General features: G+C 40.5%; 1 protein-coding gene across 1 annotated transcript; it reads left to right on the forward strand.

The window, feature by feature from the left end:
- Nucleotides 1–1,062: 1,062 nt before the first annotated feature.
- b3gnt2b (UDP-GlcNAc:betaGal beta-1,3-N-acetylglucosaminyltransferase 2b) lies at nt 1,063–19,921 on the forward strand. The gene is made up of 3 exons (XM_084561930.1): nt 1,063–1,260; nt 12,049–12,207; nt 16,076–19,921. Exon 3 carries the CDS (start codon nt 16,101–16,103, stop codon nt 17,292–17,294), a length of 1,194 nt encoding a protein of 397 aa, XP_084418056.1. The 5' UTR covers nt 1,063–1,260; nt 12,049–12,207; nt 16,076–16,100; the 3' UTR covers nt 17,295–19,921.
- The last annotated feature ends 525 nt before the right edge of the window (nt 19,922–20,446 follow it).

Genomic DNA, 20,446 nt, shown 5'->3' on the forward strand with positions numbered 1-20,446 from the left:
GGGAGGAAGCTGGAGTACCCGGAGAGAACCCATGCAGATACAGGGAGAACATGCAAACTCCACACAGAAAGGCCCAGTCGGCCCATGGATTCGAACCCGGGACCTTCTCGCTGTGAGGCATCAGTGCTAACCACCTCGACACTGTGCCGCCTGCACTGACATTATGACTGATCTGTGTATATGAAATAGGAGATTTGCATGTCTTCCTGTGTGCCAATTGCATGCAGGTATGAATGGTTGTTGGTCTTTTTATTTACCCTGGGATGGACGGTGACCTGTGCGGGGTGTTCCGCTCCTGTCACCCAGTGCAGGCTGGGATAAGCTCCAGCCCCCTGTGACCGTCTAGGATAGATAACTAGAAAGAAAAAAACCCCCACATATTTTGAATTCTTTACTCACATGCATTATAGATTTTCTGTAACGGACAAGACAAGACAATATACGATAAGATAAACCTTGACTGATCCACCATTGGAAAAATTCAGGATGACACAGCGGCATTACAGTAATTTGCAAGTAAGGTCCTTACTGCACTCAAACAATAATAATATGACCATCTGGCAACCGGAGAAAAACTCTATGAAAGTAAGACCAGGCGTAATTTGTCTACAGTAAATGTGGGACTATAGTAACAGCATCTACTGTGAAAATGGTAAACACAGTCAAGAAGACAACGTGCATATAATGAGCCACAATTTGACATTAGCAGGAATGTTACAGACCAAAATTCAAATTCAAATAAAAACTGCCAAATATCACGCAAATGAGAATATATTTAGAAAATGCGTTTTAGTGTTTCGTAGTTTTCTTTTCTTTAAGGCAAAGGGTATCTAAGTAGCGCTGCCCGCCAGACCAGTTATGTGTTGGTTTGTTTGAATGAACACACCTTGACAGTATTTCCATGGTTCACGTTCTAAATGTTTGTAGGAGAGCGCGTGTGTTGCTAAAGGCAGAGGGAGAAGGAGGCAGGGAGGCGTCCGTTGCCCCGCCCCAGAGAAGGAAAGGCAGCCTCCGTGGAAACCGCTCTAAGCAGAAGCTTCACTTCACAGTCGTCGGCTCGGCGAGAACGAGAAAACAGAAGTGACTCACGGTGAAAAGACGACAAAAGAAAAGAGGGCTACGCATGGACTCGTTTTACCTTTCCGCCATTACTCGCGTGACTTTGCGTTCGAGAAGGGTGACGGAAACCGAGTGAAGCGAACCCCCCGGAGGAGTTTAAGTCTGGACTGAAGAGTAGGAACAACAACAGCTGCCACACAAGTAAGTTAACCAAGCCAGAGAGAGAACAATTCAGGGGTATATAGGTAAAATTAGTCGGTGTACCCTCATTAGGAAGATAATAAATCTCCAAAGAAGAACAAAAACACCAGAGGACGTTCAAAATAAGGCTCCAGACTCGACCGTCCCATTTACCTTACAGCGTTATTCTAATCTGGTGAGGCCTGTTGTTAAAATAATGACCCCAAATTGATCAGTCAATTGATCTGTTTTGATATAAACATTATCAAATGTAAGTTTTGGACATAAAAAGAAGTTTGAAGGTTCCAACGGGGATTTCCACTTAAAAAAAAAAAACTGAACAAGCCATCCGTGTAGAAATGGTTAACAGATGAATCAGAAATGAAGCTTAACCTTTAGTCTCATGCATCATCAGGGTAAAGCTGAACACACTGTTTAATTCATTTTTCTTTTTTTCTTTTTTATTAACCTGAACAAACCTGGACTAACCAGACTTGGCAGTCAACTCCTCTCCTTCTCCTTTTCCTTATCCTCTCCAAGATTAAAGTTTTTAATCACATGAGCAACTTTTTCCAGAGTTTCTGCGCAGATGCAAGTGTCAGCTTCACAGCCCTGCTATGTTTAAATAGAAACGTCCAAACCACACTTTGGATGAGTGTCCTTCATCCAGTTAAGTCAAGGGTACGTTTCTTGCTTCCCGGGGAATAGAAATGAGGCTAAATTATTACCAGACACAGAGGGAAAAAAACCTGACATAGTTTTTTTTTGTGGTAGTTTTCTCCATTCTTCTCCTCTATGAAATCTATATTTTGTTGAGTTTATAGACTCCTTTTCCCAGTTGTAGTCCTGATGATTGTGTCCATCATTTACTGGGACTCAAATGTGGATGATCTTTGTTTAGCTTGTTTCTAGTCTGACAGGTTGCTGGTAGTACGAGGCCCAGCACAGAATGAAAGGAAAGGAAACTTATACATATCCGATGAAAGGAAATCAAAATGACATCTGTTCATTTGTGTATATTTGTGATTTTTATGGCCTGCTTTTCAGAGATCAATTGACTGTCAAGTTGATATACATTTACTTTTTAGTTTTATGAGGCCAAGGCCATCTGGTGCTGTGCATTTTTTTTCTCCATTTTAAATACAGCACTAGCAGGGTCAAATAAAAGGTCATTTTTATGGAATTCAGTACAAAGCGAGCACTGTGCGCAAACGGCCATTATATTATCTGTTTTCAGACGTCTGGTCAGCAACAGCCTGCAAACATGCATACATTTCCTGCTAGAGGACACACTGACCTTTTGATAAAATTAAACCTGCTGTGACCTGTTAAAAAGACATTTTCTCTGCCCGTATTTCTCATATTTTCATCTCGCCTCACGAGCCATTCCTCATAAACTGTTGTCCAACATCATCAATAATGGAGCATTAGTGGCTCTAAGGATGAGATGATCTACTTGAAGCGCAGTGATTCTTCCGAGAACAGGAAATGTGTTTGAGAACATAAACAATAAATAAGGTTGATTATTAGCTTAATGGATGTGTATCAAAACACAGAGCCATTACTGGATTGAAAACGTGTAGTATTTAATGAAGATTTGAAGGCTCTGCTTAAAAAAATAAATTTGTTAAAATGCTGAATTTTGGCTTGAACTGTTTAGCGATTCCTCCTGGTTTAAAGATCTGGCTTTTGACAAGCATCCTTTCATTTCGAGGTCAGTGATTTCAGCACATCTCAAATAGGTAACCTACGTATACTCAAGGGAGCTGCTAATTTTGGGGGAATCCCATTAGGTCTGTACTAAAGCCTCTGAAATGTGTCCTGTTTCGACAGACTGTTACACATTCTCTTAATGGTACTAATTTATATTTATGCCCAAATTTTCTCTCTTTGCAGTCCAGGGCAGCACGCACTACTTGTAGTAAGCTCACCACAACAAAATTGCCTTGTTTGTAGCTCGCTATAGCAACCATATGTACACAAACTAGATTACGACTAAATGAGAAGTGTATTATGTAATTCCTTCAGTTAATCTTGAATGAAATGGGGAAAAAAAGTCATATATATCTGCACACACACACACCCTTACGCACGCACGCATGCAGCCACCTGTCTGTAGCTGGTGGCTACAGCTCCCACTTGTTAACCGATCTTTATTTCAAATTGCTGTTTTCCTTTGTTGTTTTTTTGTTTTTTTAGCAACGACCTTCAGAGCATCACTTCACTCCACTTTGACATCTTATAGTTCAGTTTCTAATTTAGCACATGGACTCAGTGTAATCTGATTTCAGTTTTTACAGCTACCTTAGTTAAAGTACAATGACCACAAGGATGCGTGCAGCTTGCATGTGCTAGTTGCACGACAAACCACATCGGCTCTTTTCAGTTTCAAAATGAGTCATTTTGCAACTAGTTTTCATCTCCTTCTGCCCTTCCTGCTGGGCCAGTCCACTCCTGTCCTGGATGTATTACGGCATAGGTTCCCCAAAATGACACTTATATCTTCTGAGGTTGTCTAAGTAGTTTACGGTATTCCTTTGTATTGCTGGGTGTTGCAGCTAAATCACAAGGACCCGATTCAATTCACTTTAGACATAGTTTAGTTTTAGATTTTAAATCTAAGTATTTCTACAATCTCGTACCTCGAGCTGGCACATCTTGAATATGTCTTTGCTTTTGCTCCTGCTGTTGTCATACGTTTTAAATCCAGTCAGCTTTCAGGCCTGATGTTGCTCTCAGAATTAGAGGTTCTATCATGTTCTGGATCTCCCTCGCATGTGGACTAATCTCCGAGTGTAATCTTGCATGACCAGCGTCTCAAGACCATAGTCGGATTTCTAACAATAGGATTCAGGAAATGTCATATATTTGAAAAGAAATCGAACTGATAAGATTCGATAATAAGATCTTTAAAATGAAGATTTACATGAAGCCTTGTTTCTCGTATTGTCAGAACTTTGTGGTGTCAAAGCATCAAAGCAATATCCCAGCATCAATGTCTGATAGTACACTTGCAGTTAATGTGCTTGCATGACTCAACCCAACTATTAATTATATTGTATTGTGGTTATATATACTGTTTTAAAAAACCTTTGTTTGCTGTTATTTAGTAACCATGGTAGGAAATCTAGTTGACAGGACAATGTTGCAATGAGGGTGTTATACGTCATTGTTTTCTGTGAAATTGCAAGTGAAATAGTCATAATTTCACCAACACTCCCCACGTTTACTCCATCCACTAACGTCTGTTCCTGTTAAAGTTTTAATTTGTTTTTTTATTAACAGTCACTTTGATCTCCAGCCCTACAGTGTCAGTTGAATGATGAGACGCTTAAATTGAACTTCTATGTGAGACAAAAAAAACCTGAAGTTCTTGATTGACTGATCCTTTTTGATTTCATGGGTTAAAAAAGTTAAATCACAGATGTACTCACATTAAGCAATCTTAATCCCAACGTGTATTTGCCAAGTCAGCAGCAGCCGCTACTGTTAGTACTGAGTTGCCACCGTTTCCTAAGATACATTAAAAACAGCTTACAGGGATATGCTGCTGCATAAATACAACTGATCCATAATTTTGCTGCCATATTGCAATCAGCAGTAGCTCTTGACTAATACATCAGTGGATTTAAAGTCTTTGGACTTAATGGCAAACGCGGGGGGAAATAAACTGACGCCAGTGCTGCCGGTAAAGACTGGTGCACTCATAGAGCCTTTGTAAGCGGTATCTTGCAGTCCAGCTCACTGAGCAAAGACCAAAGTGTGTTCAGGCCGTGGGACCGTGACACACTTCATTTGTGGATGTAATCTAAATCTAGCATATAGAAACATCTTTGGAGCAGACGTCTTTGACCCACAGACATCAAAAGAAACTTTCCTGGTATATGTATTAGGGTTTAAGTAGTGTGTACAATTCACCTTTATTGTTAGCAAACATATATGAAGCTGTACGTTTGCTAGCTAGGAGCTTCAATCAGGTTTCAAGTGGCACCCCGCTGCTTATATTTGGAAAAGCCTGGCTAAAAGTAAAACCATAAAGCCCTTCTCTATCCTTCCATTCAGATCTTAATGTCCAGGTTGGAGGAGTTTCTTTAATGCAACAGGAATCAGTCTAACTCAGTGTTGTGCACTTGCCGTCTACTCCCAGAATAAGTGGAAAAGAAATGTACCTTGATAGTGGATTAGCTCTGAGAGTAGGAACAGTTCATGAGGGAAAACTGAGCGTAGAGATATTAGACACCGGAAGCACAGGAGCAAGCAGTCACTGATTAAAGCAATTTTGACAAAATGAATGACCGCACCTGAGCATATTGAAAAAATGAATGTCAAAACATTTGCCTGAATGAAAATACTGTCTCCACAGTCTTGCAGAAGCTGTCATTGTTAGGATTTTTTAAAAAAATTTTTTTTTTTTTCAAACTACGGGGAAGTAATCAAAGGTGTAGTCCATTGTTACTGGTTCTGCGGGAAGTGATACTGAAACTTGCGTGTACCTTTTCTGGCGGAACTGTTTTACCAGGCATGACAAACACCGCACTCAATAATGTAATAAAATGCAGTGTTCTCATTTTGCTGCCCTGTTATGCGTTTGCTACCGTAAACTACAGGGTTGCACAGGGTTAGGAGTACACTTTTGACTTTTTGTGTAACATTCAGGTAGTGTCGTTTTGTTTTTTTTGTTTTTTTGTTATTTGTTGTATAGCTGCAACTAACAGTTATATAAATGAATGATTATCCAAAACAAAGACAACTGATGTTCTTCAGCTCTGATGCCGCCACTTGTTTGAAGTGTGAAGCATTTTCAAGTAAATTCAGAAGTGTCCAGTTGCCTTTTTTCAGCTTTGTTTTTTGATAATGATTTGGACAACTGACGACATGATATACTTGCAGGTTTATCTTTAAAATGGAAAAGTATGCAGTGTTAACCTCAAAATTTCACGAGACGTAAAATTATATTAGTAAACAACACAAATAGCTTCACATGCTACATGGGTGCCGTTTCTCCGTCAGGTTAAATTACAGGGCCTGGGGGGAGGCGCCTTTGGGGAGGGGAGGGAGGGACAGATGCCTTCAGGAGCAACAGGAAAAACAACACAAGCACAACATTGTTTGAAATGTGCAAAAATATTTCAGAGTCTTTTCCGAGACCATGGTGGAGTAAATTAGACCCTGGCGGGCCGCATAAGTATTAGCACTGTATGAGAAACACTGACTATGATCACAACTTGTCTGAGCTGACATCTTTAAATGTTCATCTCAACATTTACGGGAGTCTTTGTTGCCACCTAACTAAATATTTGTGGGGTTTTGAAGTAACGGGTTGACTGAAAGTTGTTGTGTTTTTTTTTTTTTTTTAGTATCTCAACTTGTTCTGTGTGAAATTTAAGTTGTTAAATTTCTCAACTTGTCTTTCCTTTCTGTTAACTGTTGGGCAAATGTCTGGAGGCCACTCTCAGTGCTTGGGCAACAGGATGTGGATGACGTCGGAAACTTGTCATCCAGTAATTTTACTAGTACAGCGCTTTAGTGAAATGTGGCGCTAAAACAAAACAACAATCTTGTTGAATAATTTAAAAGCAATTTGCTTCTATTTTCCGCAAACGACAACCTTGAAAAGTACGAGATTGAAAGCCTGTTTGCACCATTGTCTGCGCTCTTCCTTCCTGTCTGCTGCATACGCTCTTGCTGCCCTCACTTCCTGAGGATGTCAATTTCTGGATTATGATTTAGAATGCCAGTAATACGTCTGGAAATACGTCCGCACAGGAACTACCAGACTTTGTCAACTTGCTCCCAAATCATTTGCAGCATTTTCAGGTGCATTTCGGGTCATGTTTCAAAAAAGTATCGGATGTTGCAAGGTTAACATAGTTTACATACATCAGGAGTAAAGCATTTGTAAAATCCGTTGAAGTAGTTGCTTTTAGTCTGTTAGGGCTGACCTTAATAGTCTCTCTCAGACTATTGTTTTTGGCAAACATTTCTCTTTAATTCATTCTCATTTAGGTCATAAACCACATCTCCAAGCCACAGCGCTGCCCATGAAAATGCTGCTTTCCCAGCACACATGAAGTTAGCCAGAAACTTTTAGCAGCTAAAGAGCCATAAATTGTTACTCAAGAGATGAATCAGAGCAATAATTGGACTAATCATTATCCATTTACAGCTTTTGATAGGATATATCTTGGTTATATGTTTTATTTGATGTAACATATGATGAGCCTAAATCGCCACTGGAACGAGTGCCAAATATTTAATAAAAATGAACAAAAGATAGACTGCATACAAACATAAGATTTCAATAAATAATATCAAATATACAACACGAAATGGCTAAAAAGACATCTAGATCTACAATCACATCTGAGGCACAAAGAGTTTTGTTGGTGTTGACCAAACCAGTGATCGTTCTTAATAATATTGACCCTAAAGACAGTGCTCATATCATAACAATTGTTTTAAAAAGCTGCTGATTAAATTTCTTTTGATCAACTAATTGTTGTAGCTCTACAGTATAATTTTGATTCAATTTTGCAGCCGGAGATATGTACATGGCGTCTCTGCTCATCAGATCAGCACTCCAAGTCATGTGTCAGGATTGAGGGTGGCATGTTTGCGTAATCCATTAACCGAGCATCGACAGGGACAGTGTTTGTCTCCATAGTCGTCCTGTCTTTAAGTTTAGATTATGTTGAGTGTGAGAGAACAAGTCACGGCATACAGGGAGGTGACCTTTAGTATGTGGAGCTGGAGTGGCAAGTATTTGTTGATAATGAGAAATTCCTTTCTATTTTAAGTCTGCCAGTGCGCGTTTTTCTTTTTTTCCCACCAACATTTTGTAAAACGTTTTTGCTATAAACACTCTTTTAGAAACTTGTCACTTCAATGACATTTTGAGAGAAAAGAATGGCTCAGAAGGTTGATGAGGTTGTTTTCTTGTTGTAGACCATCATTAGTGTGGTCATATATTATTTAACATACTATGAGCTGAATGGAAAAAAGACATTATCACACATCACCATAAACCGATAGCCCACACAGTCATTAGTCAGTCCCACTTGTCTGTGGAGAGCTCTAAACTGGGACCTTTAGCTCTTCCTGAATGCTGTTGTTGACTGTCGATATTTGATGGGGAGACTCCAGCTCAGATGGCCCCTCTCTCAGTCGCAGCTCTCAGGCTATTTATGGTGCTCCTCTCTTCGCACCATACCACTATTAGACTGACATTCCCTTGTGCTGTAACGTCCACTTATAATCCTCTGACTTCTGTCAATTGGTTCTCAAAAATATATGTGGGAGGTTACAACTTACATATGCGCAGGACTGCGTGAAACAGAGAGGCATAGACAGTTGTTTGTAAAGATTCATACACAAAGTTAGTTCAAAAGGTAATGCACTGGAGACTTGGAGCAGAAAAAAACATGAACCCGAATAGAGAAACTTCTTCTGTAATCCTTACTGGTGACCAACATTAATCTTCTAAATAAAAATAATCTTTCTGCTCTTGATATCCTGCCCCAGTTGAGACTTATTGCTCGAGGAAACGCCCACAGAGTGGTGGTTAAACCAATATACTACCACTGCCTTGCCTCCGTGCAGACATGAAACCCTTAACTGTTAACTATGAGCCAACACTTCGTTTGCCCCTCATTTCTGCTGTGATCCTCTGATTGGTTAGATGTCTTTTATCTTAATTCTACTACGTCACTTTGAAGCTGGACTTTGTCCAAGGGCCTGATGTTTCTTCAGAGATGGACTTTTATCTGCTATCACTCGACCACAGCAGTCACCAATGTGAGTCAGTTTTGACTTCACATGATCTGTTTTGGAGACCTCTTTGACATAGTTACTCTGTGAGGATTTATAGCAGTAATGAGTGTGTGGACTAACCAGACCCTGGTTAGTGAAAAGAATGCTCCTCCATACATTTGCGCTCTTTTTGCATGCAGTGCAGTGCAGGTGTTAAAGTTTTGCATAGAGAGGCAGATTGTGCTAATCAATGTTGGTTGTGTTGGTAAAATGTCAGCGCACACCGTGCACACCTTTTGATAGTTTTGATTCGTTTTTAATTGTTATAAAAGGTCGCAGTGAAGCTTCAAGTGGGTGTAACAGAGGTGAAACCTGCACTTCATTCATATAACAAAGTGCACATTTAAGTTGGTACCTGTTGAAACCATGCCTGTTGAGAACGGATTGAATGCAGCTTGCGTCTCTCCAGAAAACTGCTCTTCCAGGCAGCAGGCTAAAGTTTGGAACGAATTCATCAATTTATTTGAAGCGATACGTTAATCAAAAACTGTCGTGAACACGCAGTTGAATATCTTGTATTGTCTGATCAACAGTCAAAAACGCAAAAATATTCAGTAAAGAAGTCTCATAAAAGCCTCAACTAACAATGACTTGTATTTAATTTATCAACACAGTTTGAGTCCTCAGACTTTTATTATGTAAAGTGATTATTTAACCTGATCAACAATGTGCATGTTATTTGACCTCTTTACTCACAAACATTAAAAACCCAGAAAAGAAAGTTATAACCATGTATTAAATGAGCATTCTTACTAGATATTTTAAAAACTACTTTCTTGGCCAATAACCAGTAACTGCAGGCTAACTGAACCCCTTGGAATCAACGGCAGGAAGGAAAGGTGGAGGGTTGATCAACAAGTCCAAACGCAGAACCTGAGTAAAGGAAGTTGAGCAAACGGAGACGTCCTATTGTTGATTAACTGTTGGCCTCAAACGTCTTTCGACATTGCAGTGTTTGGTCATCTTCAGGTGAGGGTAGTGTAGGGTCAGGTTGTTCGTTAATGTGGCACAGTGAAAGGTGGCACATCTTTCTTTATCTTGTGACCTCACTTATCTAAGTGACACAGCCAGCTACTTAATCATTTACTAAACCACATTATGTGAACAAAAGGAGTTTCCCTCATGTGTCTCGTTGCTAAGAGCTGCAGATTGAGGTGGGTTTTTTTTTGTTTTTGTTTTTCATGTAACTTGCTGTTGTCTGAATTATCCACCAAAAACGAACCGTATTTCAGATCCTTTTTGTTTCACATACCCTCTGATGGTGTCATTATTCATTTTTACTCACTGATGGCAGCAATAAGTAAATTGTCATTCAGAAGCGATATTTGATGTTCCAGCCATCTTCGTGTCTGGCAGTACAAAGTCTTTATTATATCTTTTCCCACCCATGCCATTAAATATGACAATAAATGCGGTCATCATTTAAATTTGAGATATATTTTACCACTATAACCCGGATATTGATACCGTCTAGATAGATTTAGAAACAAGGTCTGAAGAAGATCATCTTGAAATGTCAGGTTATCTGTTATTAGTCACTTCCAATTTGTAGGAATGACGTTCTGATCAAAGAAAATGGCAAAGTACTGTAATGCCAGGTTGTACAGACATACGAGATCCCTAATTTCCTTGAACTAATGGAAGTGGAGTAGAGCAGTCATGCACGTTGCAACGTGTCTGTATGAGAGATGAGAACTGTAAGCCTTATGAGTGAAAATTATATGGAAGAGCACAAATATCAGTAAGCGAAAGTGAAAATCTCTGAAAACAGCTATTAGGCCTGAACATGTCTGACTCTTCTGGTAAATGCAGTAGTTCCCCGTGTTTTTCCTCAGTGACAGGGTGATAATGGTTTATGTTTACTGCATTTACCTCTGCCTGTATGTGCTTTCCTGTCAATCAGGATGTTAACCTGCACTGTAGAGGCCAGTCTCGAGACTTTCTGCTTTGGTTATTTGATTCATACAAGAAATTAAAAATGATGAATTTCTTTCATTTTTGCCTAAATTGTCTTTTACTATGTCCGTTGCTCTTCCTGCCTCATGTTCATGTTCATTCACAAGCTCATACGTTGCCACCAATTTCTTGATTAATCACTTGAGTGAACGATCTTCAGACAGAAGATCATAGCAAAATGTTTCCCAACGAGAATCTTCTGATCATGTGAGCGTTTGATTTAGATCAGTGGAGTCACACATGTATTAAAATTCAATAACAAAGAGATCAAGTGTCTCCAATTTTATGAAGTTGAATTTCTTCTTGCTTCATGTTCATTCACAAATTGGTATATTAGAGCTGCAGCTAGCAATTATTTTTATCACCAGTTACTCAATTGTATCGAGTAACTGGTGCTTTAATCCACCTTAGACTTTGCATGTTGCCTTCAGTGCATAGTTGCTGTCATTGTTTATGTTTGCATTTCTCTTTGCTGTGGGTCTGGTATGTAGATGTGATCATGCCTGTAGTCCTCTATACACACACACCCGTCATGGCTAAGCGATGGCGTGACAAGAGTCTGTCAGTTTCTGTCACTTACCTCTTGAAACATGTTTTATAAGGATTGCACATTGAAACAATTTAATTTTAAAAAGTAAGATGCAGTAATATAATGTTAAACAAAAACAAACACCTTTTAATACGTCTATAATATACTTTTAACAAGACAAGAAACTTCAAGCTTGAGAAGCTACAATCACAAAGATTATTATTGTGTGCTAAAGCATAACAAAAAGATTGATTCTTTTTGTGTAAATTGATAAATGAATTGTTGCAGCTGTTGTACCTGTTGTAAAACACCATAGCTCTACATCACTACGTCTTAGGAAACCCCGGGACTAGCATTAAAACCGGTTGCATTAGTTCAGTTGTCATCCCCCCCTTTCCTTCAGTTCTCACATTTGTTAACTTTAAACATGTGGTAAAAACTGGTTTTGAGAGTTTTTCAATTTGCAGAGGCTCCTCGCAGCTGTTGACAAACGGTTGGTTTTATCTGTTTTTCAGACTGAGCCCTCCTCTGGGCCTGTTCTTTTCCGCCGCTCTCTCCCTTCATCGGTCCCTATTGGCTGCTGTCCCCCAGAGGGCGGAGATAAGCATGGGGTAAGGGAGCCAAGAGGAGACACCAAAGCAGCACAAGCTGAGGAGGCCCACTCACCTACACAGGTAAGATTGTGCAATACTACACCTGCAGAATGTGATTAGGTGGCACTTCTTTTAGTGGGTGTGAGTCAAAATGCACTCTCAATAGGTCAGGAATTTATGTGTAAGCCAGACACTTGACTCCATTATGTGGTATTTAAAAACACAGAGCCATTAACTCCTAAACAGACACCCCTTTAACCTGCCATTGTTCTCTGGTTTCTCACGCCCATCCCCCACACAAGTGAGAGGCTCCACCTGACTGAATTTATTATCAGCTGGAAAGTACAAACACAGCTCGGCCTTGTTTGTAGATCTAATCAGAGGGCCATAGATCAGTTTGTCACTCTTGTGGTGTCTCACCATAGGCTAAATGTTACTGACAGACTGGAAATTCAGTTTACAGCTAAATGAAAAAACAACCAACAAAACGAGGTCAAAAACTAAACTCAAGGTTGGATTACACCTTTTGTAGATTTAGGCATGGTTTAAAACAAAGCCAGAAAAGTTTAATATTGGACAAGAACCCTGAGAGTGTATGGACCTTTAGATTAATAAAGTGAAGCTACTTTTTATAATTTATTTTTATTCAAATTAATTTTGGACTCCAAGTAAGAAATGCGTGAGAAGACACACTGCTCTCTTATTTAGTCATGTACAAACGCTCTATCATTATTAAATATAAGCATGTGGTGCTTCCTGTGTGGCCATTTTCTGCATTATATGTCTTTTCATATTAAACTGCATGTGGGCTCTGCATCTGAGGCTGTTCATATGTATAGTACCATTAAAAAGGCATCGGGTTTTATTCATCGGTTAACCTCATGCTTACCTTAACTGACATTGTGTCTATGATCCCCCTTTAAACAGTACTACGTCTTTTGCGCTTGTCTGCCTCTGCGTTTTCTGTCTCTTAATGTAATCCATGACATACATGTCATGACTGTGAGAGGAAGACAGGACACCTCCTCCTTCTTATCAGTCCTGAAGGTGTTTCTGCATGGCATGTAATCATTAGTCTGTGAAGCAGAAGGAATCTGAACATCTAAAGTGCTTTAGGTTGGTGCATTATCTTCTTGCGCTACTGTTTTTTTTTTTTTTTAACAAAGTTTACACCAAGAGAGTGCAAAATGCAGCATTGCCTAGTGGTGGGACAACACTTATTGTGAAGAGGGCTCTTTAAATCATACATCTGCTCTGAGGTGTGGCATGGATGCAACTGGAAGTGTGACATAAAACTACTAAACGACGCCCATGTTTTATCCCCTGACGACAACATGAGCTGAAGCACCCTTGTTGCCCACCTTCCTCCACCCACTCATTTCCCAGAAGCCTGCTTGTTTGCATGGGGTGCAGAGGACAGGAAATTTCAATTATCAACAAGAAAACGAGAAAGAGGGGAGGAGACTGGAGACGAGGCCCATGCTTGTCTGTGTTGGTAATATAACACTAAGGGTCAACCAGAGTTATGCATAATCTTCCTATTTTATCTGGCACGATTTAAACTTGCATCATGTTTGGGCAAAATTCAAGAGAAAGGAGGAGACAGAGAGAGGAAAAGGGTGGAGTGAACACGGCACACAGAGAAGGAAAGTCGGAGCAAACATGAGCGAGAGCCGTTGCTAGGAGGCTGTGAGAGCAACACGATACAGAGGCAGGAAGGACACGGGAAGTGGAGCAGAGGAGGGTCAACTCACTGATCCATTTGACATGTCAGGCAGAGTTTGGTCACTATTTAAACAGTTCACATTACCAGAGTTTTATTCACACTTCTCATGCATGTTATATCTTTCACACCATCTGTAGCTCTATTCTGTTGTGTTGAGTTTCTCTCTTTCTTAATGTCTCCACCTTTTTCAGTCAAGCTTTCCTTGTAACCTCACAGTAAACACAATCTGTTTTCCTGTGTCCTTCTGTTAACTGTGTTGCTTCACTTCCATCATATACTTTATCATCAAATATACTAGTATATTTTTAAACCTAAAGGTGTATTCTGACAATATATTTGTATTTTTAGATCCTTCAACAAGAATCTAACCCCACTGAATGGACAGGTGAAGTGCAGATAAACAATTTCCCCGTGAAGGATCAATAAATTCAATTTCAAAAAATCTGTGCACGGAGAGCTGTCTGCACAGCTTTACTCTTCAGTTTTTCTTACTGGAAAAAAAACGAAGGAGTATTTCCTCTAAATGACCGCTGATATCTCCCAGATGCTCAGATTTTCCGGCTTTCAGAGCTCACCCTCTGGCCTGCTGGCTTTGTTTCCGAGCAAAAGCTTTCTGCCTTTATTTATTTATTTATATCATCGTTGTCATTTATCAGTTTTATTGGTTCCAGTATTTGTATTAGATATATATACACTGTAGGTTGCATATTTACAATTAGCTGCAGCTTTAGCTTGGTCTGTTCCATCTCTTCTCTATTTCCTGTCACAAATACAAATTTACAGTTCATTCTTATAATCATTTGATCAGTTAAAAGTGTACTTTCAATAAGACGATGAAAACCAGGGTTCAAGCAGATGCACAAGCACATAAAGGAGGTAAAAACAAATCGAGAGAGTGGCCCAGAAATTGATGGGAAGAAGACAGGTGCATTGGTTTTTAAAGAGCCATGGCAAAGACAATGTTATCAGCGGGCCAAAGCTGAAAAACCTGAAACCTCCTGAAAGGCTGTTTTGTGTGCCCAGACTTGAATGTTGTCCTCGTTTCTGTTTGGCTTCAATTGACACTGGCCAAATAGGACCACATCAAAAGCCCTCAAATATTTGGCTTCTGTGAAATTGTCCTCCAATGCAACATTATTTCACTTAAGTAAACAACATGTCGGCAACAACGACAAACAAAAACACATGGCAGTATGCACGCAAGTTACAAGATCACCATGTTAATGTTGTTAACCTGAGTGGATCATTCTCTGTTTTATTGATCTGTCCTGTCCATTGCCACAGAGACATGAACACATGAACTCTGCTTAGAAATCTGGCTGTTTACATGGATGAACACAATGGCAGAGATTAAGTGCCATTACAGGTTTAAGCCCTGTTGGGAGCCACCACCCAGACGTGGGACATTTGATTACTGAAAATGAAGTGAAGCCGAGAGCCTGAGAGAGCAGAAGTGACGAAGAGAATCGAGGATCAGAATTGGAGCCTTTACAGACCGTAGCCACAGAACATGAGGGAACAGATCTCACTGAACTCACGACTGAAGTTCACTTAATAAAAAGCTCAAGATTCAATGGGAGGATTTCACATAACAGCCGAGCGTGACAGTTGACCTCTGACCTTCTTGTTTAGGACAGCAAGCCAAGAAGTAATACTTCTAACGTCACAGTTTATAAACTCTTCTGAAGTTTCCTGTATCAGCTCTATATGAAATGTTTCTGCAGAAACAAGCATCCTTGTTGTGACTCTACCTCGGTGGTCATGAAATATCTTTTATATTTTGGGAGTTTTTAATAAAGAAATTAGTTGCAAAACCACACACTTCACCACTTCACTGCACTTAAGGAATAGTGACTGTATCACTTTGGAATTTATTCTCCTGTTGGTGTGTGTCGTCATCAAACTCTGTTGTAGTTTTTGTTTCGTTCTCATCTTGAATCCTGGCCAACATTACACACGTGGGTGTGGACACTTTGTAAGAAATGGCAGTACGCCAGAGGGTTCTGAGAAGTGGTACCTCATTGAAGTCGTGGTGGTTTGATATTTTGTCAGTTAGTTTGGAGTCATTAAGTAAAATTAGTTAGCATAGCAGTCTTGCCTCATTACTACACTGATCTGAATGCAACGTTAACTCCAGCTGTCCAGAAACTAAATGATCCTCATTCTAGATTATCAGCTGAGTGGTGGTTGATCTTTAACCTCTTCATTTCTGTGTCTTCTCAGGTGGTGACGAGTGCAGGACTCTGTCATGGCGTTACTACGGATGAGGCCCAAGTTTGTGGTGACGGTGATGATGGTTAATCTCTTCATCTTCATCCTCATCTCCCGACATGGCAACCAAGACAAAAGTGGACATCACAAGGTCCAAATCCCCTCCAAGCCTTTCTGGCACAAACTGGCTCCCGTCCCGACATACTGGAACCGCCAGCAGCAGATTCTGGACATTCAGAACAATCCTATCTTGGCAGCAAACAACAGCGATGTTAAAATTATTGACTGGGTCAATGACACCAGTTCAACCTCTGACCCCTGCTTGCCTGACTACAGGGTTACAACCCAGGTGAAAGACTACAACTCCCTACCAGGCCGCTTTAAGGACTTCCTCCTTTACATGCACTGTCGCTCCTACCCAATCATGAAGGACCAACCTGATATCTGTAAGGAACCGCCGTTCCTGCTTCTGGCTGTCAAATCCCTGGCACCACACTTTGACCGCCGCCAGGCCATTCGTCAGTCTTGGGGACGCGCTGGAGTTATAGCCAATCAGACTGTGGTTACTATTTTCCTCCTTGGCAACGCCACGCCTGGGGACCACCACCCGGATCTGTCCGAGATGCTGGACTATGAGAACACCCGCCATAAAGATATTATCCAGTGGAATTTCCGGGATTCATTCTTCAACTTGACGGTCAAAGAAGTTCTATTCCTGGAATGGATCCAGAATCGCTGTTCCGGTGCTCGTTTCATATTCAAAGGTGACGACGACGTCTTTGTCAACACCTATCGCATCCTGGATTTCCTTAAGGGCCTCTCGGAGCCCAAAGCCAGGGACCTTTTTGTGGGTGATGTGATCACCAATGCGGGGCCACACAGAGACAAGAAGGTTAAATACTTCATCCCTGAGAGCATGTTTGTCGGGACGTACCCTCCATATGCAGGAGGGGGTGGTTACCTTTACTCTGGTGACATCGCTGCTCGTCTGCACAATGCGTCACAACATGTAGTGCTCTATCCCATTGATGACGTCTACACTGGGATGTGTCTTCGGAAGTTTGGGCTGGCCCCTGAGAAGCACAAAGGCTTCAGGACTTTTAATATAGAGGAGAAGTATAGGTCAAACCCCTGCGCCTACAAGAGCTTAATGCTAGTTCACCCGAGGACGCCGCAGGAGATGATCCAAATCTGGGCCTGGCTCAGTAGTCCGGACTTGACCTGCCAGTGAGTGCAGCCGGTTGGAAACAGCTTCCCAAAAGGCCAAAGTGACAAATACTTGTAACTTGAACAGGGTCATGACTTAAAAGTTGTCAACTTTAAGTTAAGATATCATTGTAATGGTCACTTTTAGCCTCAGCTCGACACAATTGATAAATTGGGGCCTAAAAATGAGGAAGGACGAGGCATTGGCTCCATTTCTCAAAATAGTATTTTGACTTGAAGTCAAACTTCCAGAGACGAGCTAATAACACTGCTTCACTGTTAAACAAGCTTCACCCAAAGTGAATGTGTCTTTGTGTGAGTGCTTATATTTATATCACAACTATTTATACAGCCTTGGTAATGCTTTAACACTGTGTGTCAGCTCCGTGATGGAGTGTCTTGATGCTGTATTAAATAAGACTGAGACCACGGAAGTGCCCACCTGGGATTCTCCTGGTTTCTTGATCGAGGTATAAGAAGCTGTGTTAGGTCATTGAGTGATTGTTTTCAGCACTCTCAGGTATCTGAACATTTCACACTCTAATGAAAGGGTCATTTCTTGGAAACCAGCGGTTCCTGCATGTAGCTGGATGTAGCTGCAAGTTTTAAAAGAATGTCTGGGTGAACATTTCTTGCTAGCTGGAGGCTTGTTTTGTGCTGCTACTTCCATCCACACTCCCTGAAGTATTTACTTGTGACTCACTCCAGTTCAAACGGAACCAGGTTCTCCTCACACACACTTGTGTTTTGTTCACTTTTTGTGTCATTGTTAATACTATGATTCTCTGCTTCCCATCTCACAGACAACTTGTCACTTCATTATAGAGCTTCGAAATGGGATGTTTGGTGGAGTGAAAACACACTTCTGTACAGCTCAGCAGGTCTGAGCTTGGTTTGACGTGGATGGAGAAATCCAAATGCTGTCTAATTCTGCTTCAGGGTCTCACTTTTCACAAACTGCTCATGTAAAGCTTTAAGTGCGTTTTCAGAGATACATGTGATTTCAATCTGCACGAGTAGAGTTTCAGTGTGAAATACTTGCTTTAACTTGGCTGGTTGCGTGGAAGCGGCGAATGCTGTCAAACGCTGCCGTCAGTGATTCAGAATGTCGGGGACCATCGCACCTGAGCTTCCATTACTTGACCTAACGTTCACCATCACTGTGAAGGCCACTTTAATTCAGTTGAAGGCTTGTGTGTTGGTCAGGGCAAACAAAAGGTGGATAACTTTGTTGTTTTATTTAAAAATCACCGCTCAGCTCGCTTCTGTTTAGGCTTTAGCATAAATGCTGTCTTCTGTTCACTTTACGAGCGCTGTGCTGCACTATTTGCCTTGCATCCATGTTGCATGAAGTTCCTTTTCTCGATAGACTCTGAGATGCTGTTGGTCTTTAAACCATGATAGGAAAGGTCAGATGAATGTTATGAGAATGTTTGTGTTCCAGGTGTAGTTCAGATACACTGATTACTGATTTGAAGAGACAGTATTTGTCCTCATCGGACCTGGTGCTGGAGGTGAGTGCTGAGAGTAAATGCCTTTAAAATCGACCCTGAACCAGGTTGAACTTTGAGAGCAGTGTGATCACGTCTCTGTTAGAGCTCCCCCTGCTGGATAGGATGAAGAACTCTAGCTTGTCTGAGCTTTGCACACACATACACTGGCATGGCCCACACTCTTCTATCTTATTTATTTGAACCAGTTCTTCTTTAGATTCTCCTGTTTCTGTCACTAATATGTGACGTTTTTGAAGATACCTTCTGTGGTGACTTTTAGCCTACATCGGTGACAAATATTTGGATTTTGCCTCACAAATAAGACAAAGCAGATCAGACCATCACTGTAAAAGCTCATTTGGAATTTCCTTGACACTATACATTACCGTCTGAATTCATCTGTCTCCATGTAGGATAAAACAAACACAAAATAAAAGGAGATAAATGGACCAAGGAGAGCTTCTTCCTTCATTTAAAATGTTTAAGCTCCGTCGCCGGGTCATGCGTGTGTCCCACTGTGGTGTCTCACTGTTCACACACCAGTGACATTCTCGACTCGCTGCACACAGTTTGTGGCTCCTTGAAAATGTTTACATATTTCTTAATTTAAGTCATGATCACCTGTTTTTATAATTATTACAATTGGAGGATTGGCTGTAGAGGTATTTTCTCTCCAGTTGTCCAGACTGAATTTACCTTCTGCTCTCTGTTTAAATTTAATGTCACTGCTTCACTGTTTTCTTTTGACGAATGCTCAGCATAGCATTAGCATAGTTTCTGTGCTCCCATTGGCCAGGATGTGTGTGCTTTTACTTCCTGTAATTTATTCAGCTAAATACATTGATGGTCTAGTTTGTTCCATCATTACGTATCTTGTCCACTTAATCTTGAGCCAGATTCTTTTTATTTTTTTAATCTGAAATCAATTTTTTCAGACTCTAAAAGAAACCTGTTAGCATCTTTAATGTGGCTTCATCAACCCCCTGACAACATGTATTTTAATGCTCTGTCTTCACCTTGTTATTCAGCTCCTGCACTAGTCATGATTACCAATCTGTGCCTGATGTTTGTATGTACTGTACGTGTTATGTTTGGCATGATCGCTTTCACAGAGAATGACTTGATTATTTCAATAAAGTTATATTTTGTTGTTTTTGTACACACTGTTCCGTGCATTTTCAAGTCTTTTATGCAACCATCATTTTGCCTTGTATAAGTCTCATCGGAGTATGTGTCATGTTTCAACCAGTAACTTGGAGAAAAACAAAATCTCTTCATGCAACTGGATAATTCTTCAATCAACTATTTCAGTCATTTTATTGAAAACAAATTCAACTCCACGGTGCTCAGATAATGTGTAACGCTGTTACTCTTCTTTTCTTCACCACATGAAGTCCACCCAAACTATGAGATGAGCCCACCGGTTCCTAACAGAGAGACTCCAGACCAAATGCCACAAAAGAAATTGTGGGAGGGAAGGTTTGGGCTGGTTTCCGCGCTATAAGATGTTGTAATACAATACGTGTAAAAATGCAGCTTTAAACATTTGTTACTTTCACTTTAAAACCAACCAACTAAAATCACATGGTACTGTTCAGCTAGTAGAAGTTTCTGGTGACCTATGGTGGCCGAGAGGCCCTGACCCTCAGATTTGAAACCAATGTAGTAAACATAAAAGTTGTAC

The sequence above is a fragment of the Chelon labrosus genome (assembly GCF_963514085.1).
Source record: "Chelon labrosus genome assembly, chromosome: 15".
Classification (NCBI taxonomy): Eukaryota; Metazoa; Chordata; class Actinopteri; order Mugiliformes; family Mugilidae; genus Chelon; species Chelon labrosus.